This window comes from Octopus sinensis, linkage group LG17 (genome assembly GCF_006345805.1).
Source record: "Octopus sinensis linkage group LG17, ASM634580v1, whole genome shotgun sequence".
Classification (NCBI taxonomy): domain Eukaryota; kingdom Metazoa; phylum Mollusca; class Cephalopoda; order Octopoda; family Octopodidae; genus Octopus; species Octopus sinensis.
The window spans coordinates 26,088,160-26,098,159 of NC_043013.1; the positions used below are offsets into that span (position 1 = coordinate 26,088,160).

Genomic DNA, 10,000 nt, shown 5'->3' on the forward strand with positions numbered 1-10,000 from the left:
GTGAATGTGTGTCATCTTTTCTTTGTTTTCTCTTCTTTCTTCTACATCTTTTAATATTTGATATTTCATTGTTTTCATAAAATTTCAAATATTCTAACTTTAACCAAAAGAACAGAAGCAATTGGTAGAAAGAGTAAAGTGCCATTTCCACAACCGATGTATTACCAATAATAATAATAATAATAACAATAATAATGATGATAATGATGATGATGATGATGATGATGAAATATTTGGTAACTAATTCCTTCAATTATAAATAACTCTTCACTTTGAATAATGGCCGTTTGCCTAATTAAAGATATCAATATTTGTAATTAGAGGTAATAGAGTGCTGAACCATTTTACCTTATGGCGGTGGTTCTGATTCTTTTTGGCACTATGGACCTGTTTCACGCAAGAAAATTTTTCCATGGACCTGGGGATTACACACATAACAAAACAAAGAAGCACATAATATAGGATTTAATTATTACACATATAATATATATTGTATATATTATGCATATAATGATAAATTGCATATACAGTACATGTATAATGCAAAAACAGTCTGCGAGAGTCAATAAAAGAGAAATGAAATTTTTAGGAATTTATTCTTTCTGTTTGGCCCGGTAATGAATGATCCGCAACCAGGTATTGATTCTCAGCCTGGTGGGCAGGGTTGCCTGTGTTATGGTGTTTAGTGTTGTCCTTTTATATTTATGAACTTGAATCCCACATTGGCTAACTATGCCTTTCATCCCTCCAGAATCAATCAAAATGTGTACCAGTGATACGCTAGGCTCAGTTCATTTCACTGTATCCACTCTTATACCCAACAAAGAATATTGGATTTATGCTTCAATAAAGCTTCAATAAAAGAGCCAATAATGGGACAGGCAGAAAATTAATAGAAATAATAGATTCTTGGATTTAAAAATTTGAAATGTTTGTCTTCTTACTCTTTTACATTCTGAGTTCAAATCCTGCCTTGACTTAACTTTGCCTTTTAAATCTCTGGAGTTAATAATATAAATACCAGTAGCAATCAGATATTAGTGCAACTGATGCTTCTACTCTTCAGTACCAATAAAAATTGGGTTTTGTATCTAGTCAATAGAAATCAATGTAAATTATTAGCAACAAAAAAATGCTTCACGAACCAGCTTTTTGCAGGTTAAACTGACGTCAAATTTTGTATTCTCTGTAAGTTCCTCTGCTGTTTCCAGCATTTTAAATAAATATTTTAACCTCACAAGGAACCCCTCTTAAAAGAAACTACACATATTAGGTTTAAATTATTTTTATCAAAAATTAGTTATAACGAGTTTGAATTTGAGTAAATAACAATTATTTACAAAAGTCTGTTTCATGATATTCTAATTTGGAAATATGTAACGAATTAATAACTGTTTGCTAAATAAAGAGGTTTTTTGCTGAATTTCATTTATTCAAGCCATTAACAAGAACTCAGGAATCAATTTTCACCAATTTCCCCAAGTTTTATTTTCGTTCCTACTTTCTTCCTTCATGACTCTTTTTTCGGCATTGACAAGTCTATTATCGTTGTTATTTATTGTTGTTATTGTTATTATTATTATTATTATTATTATTATTATTAACCTGAAGCTCAATTTTGTTTTGGTAACTCACTAGATGCAATGACCTAATGTATAGCTGATATGTTGATACAAAAATATCTTGAACATGCTTTTTATTGTGACTATTTTTCTGACATGGGTTATAATGGTTGTGAAACTTCCCTTGACATTTTTTTTAACAAACTGAGAATCCATTAGATGAAGGTTCTGAGCATTTAAACCAATAATTTTGATATTATTTAGTGAATGCCTTCTTCACTAACAATCAAAGGCTTTCTTACATTGTATAGTGATAATTCTGACAAATGTCAGGTTATGCCGTAATTGGATTTAAAAATTTATAACACAAATATTTCTCTTTATCTTCCTACCAAAAAAAGAGAGAAAGATTCCAAAACTTGGTATCTTTCCGAATAGTCTTTAAATTTTAGAATCCAGACTAGAACATAGTCAAGGAGCCAAGGATACATCTTGCTTATCAAAAAATATGTTTCTCATACTGATATTAATATTTTTGATGTTATCATTAATTTTATTATTAGTAATAACATTGTTTTATCATATAAGTAATATTCTTGTAGCTCCTTTTATGCTTCCTTTAAGTCTGGGTTCAAAATAAAAGTACTATCTTTTTCAGAATTTCAAGCATTCTTATGAAAAACAATGCAGGAACAAAGATGCAGAAATTATCACTGCGCAATGCCAAAAATTTTGAATGAAATTAAATAAACATTTTTAAAAAATAAAAATATACTCCTGAAAAGGTTAAAAAAAAATAAAAACAGACATTAAAAAATAGTTATCTGAGGCTTGTATATTTTAGCATCAATCCTGTACAAAGATGGAGACATTTTGCAGTCTTACTCAATGCTTTGTATATAGATGTTGTGATTGTCAATCTAAATTGTCACTTATGCCTATGACATAAGGTGGTTCACTGATTCAGTTCTTGTTATGCTGATACAGTACAGATTATCTGGGAGGATTTGAGGAAAAATTCACCAGAATGTTATGTCTTTGTAATTATATTTCCAGGCAGCTAATTAAAGTTTTTCTCTCTTACATTCACTGTTTCCTTTTCTCTTTTTCTCTCTCTTTCTCAATATATTATCATCATTTCATCTTCATCATTTATTGTACATGTTTAGTGACTTTAAAGTTTTGGCCTGTTAGCCTCCAACAGACTGTCTTGATATTAATTTCCCTGGTTATGCTCACTCATGACCCAATTTAACATGTAATATGTGTGGGCGGTGTCTGTCTGAGTAGGCAAGCCTTAGAAGTCATCAGAGAAACCACACTCAGAGGGAAATTTATAACTATGCATTATATGGCATCTCTTACTTGCAGGGAGTGTGGAAAAGACTGTGCATCAGCAGGCAGGCTGAAATAGTAGGCTAAAACTTCAAAGTCACTGTCACCTATCTCTTTGTTAAAGTTTAATAAATGCGTGTGTGTGTGTGTGCATGTCTACATGCTTGCATGTATCTGTACATATAGACAACTCCTTTGCTGTATTGGTAGCTTACAAAGATATTGCTTTGCCAGTCATTAGGCATGTATATACTTACAAATGTACAGAAGTACAGATGTATATATACCCAATGACATTGTAAGCTACTGAAAAGGTCAAAGGTGATGTTTTAGACAAATTACTGCTTCAGGTCAGGAATGTAATACTGAGAGTCATAGAAAAGTTGATCTATGATGAAGTAAACCAAGATGATAAACAGTTTAGCTTTGTGTTTGGCAGATGTACTATGGATGCCATCTTCCAAGTGAGGTAACTGTGCAAGAAATACTTGATTAAAAGAAAGCCGTTGTTCATGGCATTCGTTGACTTGGAGAAGCCTTTTGACAATGTATCATGTTCAATAATTTGATGGTCACTTAAGAAACTAGGTGTAAACAAATGGCTTGTGAGGGTTGTACTAACAATGTACATAAATGCAGTAAAGTGATTCTCCTAAATGCCTAGATGACTCACTAGAAGCAATTAATAGTTTTTGTTCCCAAAAAGATGAAAGTAACAAGAGAGGTAGTTGCTCTGAAATTGTAGCTACCAGAGAACCAATGGGCAGGAAAAGGTTGAAGGAGCTTCAACTGCTGGCAACAAAGGGTTTTTTTTTATTTTCCCTCAGATTTTATGATGCTTGTGTTAGAACTGTAATGCTGCATGGTAGTGAGACAATGGCCTTGAATGCAGAGGACTTGAGAAGACTGAGAAATGAAGGTAGCATAGTTCATTAGATGAGAAATGTAAATGTGCATGAACAACAAAATTAAAATGTTGAGAGAAGAACTAGGTATAAGAGGTACAAGCAAGAATATTTTTCTGACGAGGATGGATGTGTGATGTGTTTGGTGGAGGACAGTTGTATAAAGAAGTACACAATTGAAACAGCATTAGATTAAAATAACCATTTAAGTATTACACTTGATATACACTCACCTGAAGGTAAGATATGCTCTTTGTATAAAGGAGGAAACAGAGTAGATGCTAAAAATTACAGGTCTTTCCCCATGACCTCGTGCGTTAACAAAAGTCTTGAAATGTATTGTTAGGAGGAATCTGGTGATGGTTCCAGGAGAAAATAGTTTGCTCACAAACATGCAATGTGGCTTCCATCTAGGAAGTAGCTGCCTTATACAGCTTCTACAAAATTTTGACTGGGTACTAAAACAAGAGCTGAGCCACTCAAATGTGAATGTGATATATTCTGACTTTGCCAAGTCCTTTCATAAAGTTGATCATGGAATGATATGTCACAAACTGTGTGATATTGGTGTAGTTGGAAAACTAGGGAAGTGACTGGACAATTGTTTAAAAGGTAAGCGTTAGACAGTAGCAGTTAACAGAATGATACTAAAGTACTTCAAGCAGTCAAGATTCCTGATCATAACTCAAAACTAGAGGAAAACCTGAATGCAATATACAGGTAGGCTGATGAAAATAACATGCAGTTCATCATCGTCATTGTCGCCATTGTTTAACGTCCGCTTTCCATGCCAGCATAGGTTGGACAGTTTGACTGAGGGCTGGCTAGCCAGAAGGCTGTGCCAGGCTCCAATCTGATCTGGCAAGATTTCTACAGCTGGATGCCCTTCCTAATGCCAACCACTCCGAGAGCATAGTGGGTGCTTTTTATGTACCATCAGCATGGAAGCCAGTCAGGTGGTACTGGCATCGACCACAACTACAATTTTGATTTCACTTGATTCAACAGGTCTTCTCAAGAACACCATATCACCCGACAATTCAAGCTTACTTTTAAATGGGTTGGTTATGTGGCACTGGTATTGGCTTAGTTGCAATCTCACTTTACTTGCTGGGTCTTCTCAATCACAGCATATCTCCAAAGGTCTCGCTCTCTTGTGAGGCCCAACTTTCAATGGTTGTACTTCACAACTTCACCCATGTCTACCTCTTCCATCAAGTACCTTACTATTGGCTCACAAACAGATTGCATTCACAATACACCAGATTGGAGGTTATTGTAACCCCAAACATCCAGACACACTGTTTATGCAGCACCTGAAAATCTATATGAGTAATGATGCATCAGCAACAATGTGCAGGTGATTGGCTGGTTGGATTCTGTGATCTTTTAGAGCAGAGATTCTCAAATTTTTGGGGCCACCCTTAGTGCCCCTACCCCTCTTTTCATGTATAAATAAATATTTTATATTTTTCTAATTTATATATATATTCTGAATCTTTTGATATTTAATACAATATTATATAATTTGTATACAATACTGTCATAATATTATAATAAATTCATAGCATCCCCCAATCCACTGCCTTCTTCCCAATGTCTCCCTTATCTCAACCGCCCTCTTAGGCACCAGCGCCCACATGACTGTCTCAGCGCTCACTGGGGGTGACGGTAGTGCCCACTTTGAGAACCTATGTTTTGGAGCAAAGAAAAAAGAAAACCCTTAGATCATATGGAGAACATTTGTACTCATTTGCCTGGGATCCCTGTTCTCGATTATGGTTGATACATCAAACTAAACTCAAGGCACATCAATGCCATTATATCACGGAAACTGTCTTGGAGTAACAGATGAAATACTGGGAGAGACTAAAAGAGCTGAAGCTGTACTCCATACAGTTTAGACAGGAAAGATATATATATATATATATTCTTTTCTTCTTTTATTTGTTTCAGTCATTTGACTGCGACCATGCTGGAGCACCGAAATTAGTTGAACAAATCGATCTCAGCACTTATTTGCTGTGAACCTAGTACTTACTCTATTCGTCTCTTGCCAAACAGCTAAGTTACAGGGATGTAAACACACCAACAGTGGTTGTCAAGCAATGGTAGCGGAGACAAACGCACATAGGTGCAGGAGTGGCTATGTGGTAAGTAGCTTGCTTACCACATGATTCCGGGTTCAGTCCTACTGCGTGGCATCTTGGGCAAGTGTCTTCTACTATAGCCTCAGGCCGACCAAAGCCTTGTGAGTAGATTTGGTAGACGGAAACTGAAGGAAGCCCGTCGTATATATGTATATATATATGTGTGTATGTTTGTGTGTCTGCGTTTGTCCCCCTAGCATTGCTCGACAACCGATGCTGGTGTGTTTACATCGCCATCACTTAGCTGTTCGGCAAAAGAGACCAATAGAATAAGTACTGGGCTTACAAAGAATAAGTCCCAGGGTCGATTTGCTTGACTAAAGGCAGTGCTCCAGCATGGCCGTAGTCAAATGACTGAAACAAGTAAAAGAGTAAAAGAGAGTAAAAGAGATATATACAAACACAAATACATATATATATATATATATATATATATATATATATGCAATGGGCTTTTTTCAGTTTCCGTCTACCAAATCCACTCACAAGACTTTGGTCAGCCCAAAGCTGTAGTAGAAGACACTTGCCCAAGGTGCCATGCAGTGGGGTTGAACTTGGAACCATGTTGTTGTGAAGCAAACTTCCTATCACACAGCCATGCATGCACCTATATGCGGAAGATTTTGAAGGATGTCACTGCATAGTACCATAGATCCTATTCTTACTCAATACTGTTACAGCTTAGGATTCAAAGGCCCACAGCTTTTCTGCTCTTTGCCAAAAAAATATCAGAGGTCTACAAGATTTAGATGCAAATGTGTCCATAGAACATTTAAATAAAATTTTGCCTGGGAAACAGATGTGCCCACAATTGAACAAGAGACACAAATAAAGGCAGCCTTGTTCCACACTCTGCTTCAATAGAACCAAACCCAGAGAGAGCACTGGGAAAAGGAGTTAATATAAACTAGCAATAACACTAACAGAGGTGATTCAGCATGGTCACAGCCTCAGGATGAAAGCTATAAAAGTAATGGTTTTGCATATTCTAGCAATATACTTGCCAGGTAAGTTACCTGAGATGCAATGGAACCATGTCAGTGACCATGTTACAGTTATGCATTTGAAGAAGCCAACCAACCAATTCAATGATTTTACTAAGATATGGAGTACAGGAAGTACCTGTGCAGATGAATCATTTTCAGTGGGTGTAGCCTGCACTGCACTACTCCACCCAAGAAGTCTTTCGCCAGTGTAACATGAAAATTGGCAAAACCAGGAACTTCCAAGGCCTCAGGTTTTATTTCAGAGATTTCCTTCTTCTAGGTAGATTACCAACCAAGGTTAAACAGCTTCTACCTGCCCATAAGGTAAGCTATTCCATTCCAGACATTCAAACACTCTATAAAGTGATCAAATATCACTCTGGTGACCAATGCGGAGTAGCTCATTCATTCATTCATTCATTCATTCATTCATACATACATACATACATACATACATACATACATACATACATACATACACACATACATACATATATACATACATACATACATACATACATTTATGCCATATTATATATGTAGTGGACTTCATTTAGGCATAGAATAGATTAAAACCTGAATCAGCAAATTTCTCGTAATATTTCAACAACACTTTTCTCACAGAGAAACAATAGTAACAGCAGTTACATTTAACATATAGCTTTACTAAGCCAATTTATGTCTTTGCAACTTGACCCTTCTAACCTCTTGTCTGCGGTAGAGAAGTGAACTGAGATAACAATGGACTTCACAAAATATCCATTGTTTTCCTTGCTTCTTGCAGCCTTCAGTATTGAAAGAGACAGAATGGGTGACGTGTGGAAGAGGAATTGAGACTTTATCTCTGGACACGGGTTGGTTAGTTTTCTTAACTACCACCTGTCCAGAAACATCAGTCTGGAGAAAAGGTGCCTACCTCAAAGAACGTTTGAGAAAAGATGGACAAATGTCATAAGGGAGTTGAGAGTGAATGGGGCCGCACTAGTGTAGCCAGTCTGAATGGAAAAGAAGGAAAAAAACGGAAAAAATAAAGAAACTTTTCCACATTATTACACACCCCTGCCTGTCAAGGCATGGCATTATGTTAAGTAACGATAAATGATAATCACTGATCACTGTTCTTCTGTCATCTTGCACACCTGCAACATCTACACCCATTACAACTGGCTACCAACGCCTAAATCATACCATTACAAAAGGTAACTTCTGAACCATTATTGTGGCTGATACCTTGACTGGCTCCCGTGCCAGTGGTACATATAAAGTACCATCCATTATTGTGGCTGATACCTTGCTGGCTCCCGTGCCAGTGGTACATATAAAGTACCATCCAATCATGGTCGATGCCAGCTCCTCTGGCCTCTGTGCTGGAGGAAAGTAAAAAACACCCACTACACTCTCGGAGTGGTTGGCGTTAGGAAGGGCATCTAGCTGTAGAAATACTGCCTGGTCAGATTGGAGCCTGGTGCAGCCTCCTGGCTCCCCAAACCCCAGTTGAACCGTCTAACCCTTGCCAGCATGGAAAACGGACGTTAAACGATTTTGTGACTTAAATACATATACTACGCACACACACGCACAAACACACACACACACATATACTGTTGTGTCTGGGGAGAGTCATTATCTTTTAGTGCCTTAGAATTTAACACACTCACCGTTAAAATTTCCACTTATTTCTTTTTTGATTTTCTAAAATTTTCTTTGCGTCTTGCAAGAAAAATAAAAAGGAAATAAATGGAAATTTTACCGGTGAGTGTTAAATTACAAGGCACTAAAAGAGAATGACTTTCTCCAGACACAACTGAATATGCTTCAATACACGAACTCACATAAAGAATCTTGTAAACCAAATCCAAAAATGAAAAATATATGCATATATACATGCATATATGCACGTATATGTACATATATATGTACATATACATACATATATGTACACACCTATATATATATGTATACATACATATATGGGTACAGGACATAAAAAAAAACGTAGGCAAAATGAGAAACGAGGACATAAAAAACAAAAACATAGAAAACGAACTTTTTTTCAAACAACGAAAGAAACAAATAGAGAAACGAGATAGGCAACATAAAGAACACTCTCTTCATCAGTTGTCCACTGTTTTATCTACTCCGCGTTTCGAACGTAGGCATTATATATATATATATATATATATATATATAATATATATATATATATATATATATATATATAATATATATATATATACACTAAATTACGATGAAAGTAAACAAACAAATGAAGTTTGCTTTAGAAGCGTTGAGATGTCTTAGAATGTTAAAGAAGTGATTTTTAAATTCTCAAACGCAGGATAATGCTAATAATATAGCCTGAATAGGATAAATTATCCCTAATTTGCAGATCCTGTTCAGGCTATATTATTAGAACTATCCTGCATTTGAGAATCTAAAAATCATTTCTTTAATATATATATAAATATATAATACACACACACAGACACACACACGTAGAAATTGTTAAAATAATATTTCAGTACCGGTTCCGGTCATTGTGACTTTTTCAACTGTAAGTATGGAAAACAATTAAATGAATATCTTTTAAAAGAATATTTGCATAGTATTCAAATACAATGGACATTTTCCGTGTTTCTGCCTGTCTCTGTATCGTTTGTTGACTCTTGTGGGTTCGAGGTCGTTGTGAATTCTTGGCGGAGAAGAAAGAAGAAGAAGAAGAAGAAGAAGAAGAAGAAGAAGAAGAAGAAGAAGAAGAAGAAGAATAGAAGCTACTTTATATATATATGTATATATACAGTTGCGGCCAAAGTTTTCAGAACGGCATTGTTTTCGTCAGAAAAGTAGGTATAAGTTTTTATCAAAGTTGTTTTATATTCTAAAAGTTTCACAGACAATAAATACGATATAATTTGTTACTGCCTGAGATTTTGGTGTAATTTGAGAGGATAATACAAAAGTTATGGATGATTTAGTGATTTACTGCAAAACCCATGGCGGCCAAAATGATCAGAACGGTTGCTTTTACTCCGTGTTTTAGTATATTTAACCGGCAATCTCTA

General features: G+C 35.5%; 1 protein-coding gene across 2 annotated transcripts in view; it reads left to right on the forward strand.

Annotated features, from left to right (window-relative positions):
* Positions 1-2,651, forward strand: part of LOC115220989 (sodium- and chloride-dependent transporter XTRP3-like) — a 119,396-nt gene extending 116,745 nt beyond the window's left edge. For both annotated transcript variants that reach the window (XM_029791206.2, XM_029791207.2), the window contains exon 10: positions 2,221-2,651. In XM_029791206.2, the coding sequence (XP_029647066.2) occupies positions 2,221-2,298 (78 nt within the window). In that variant the 3' untranslated portion in view covers positions 2,299-2,651. The remainder of the gene's footprint in view (positions 1-2,220) is intronic.
* Positions 2,652-10,000: the final 7,349 nt, after the last annotated feature.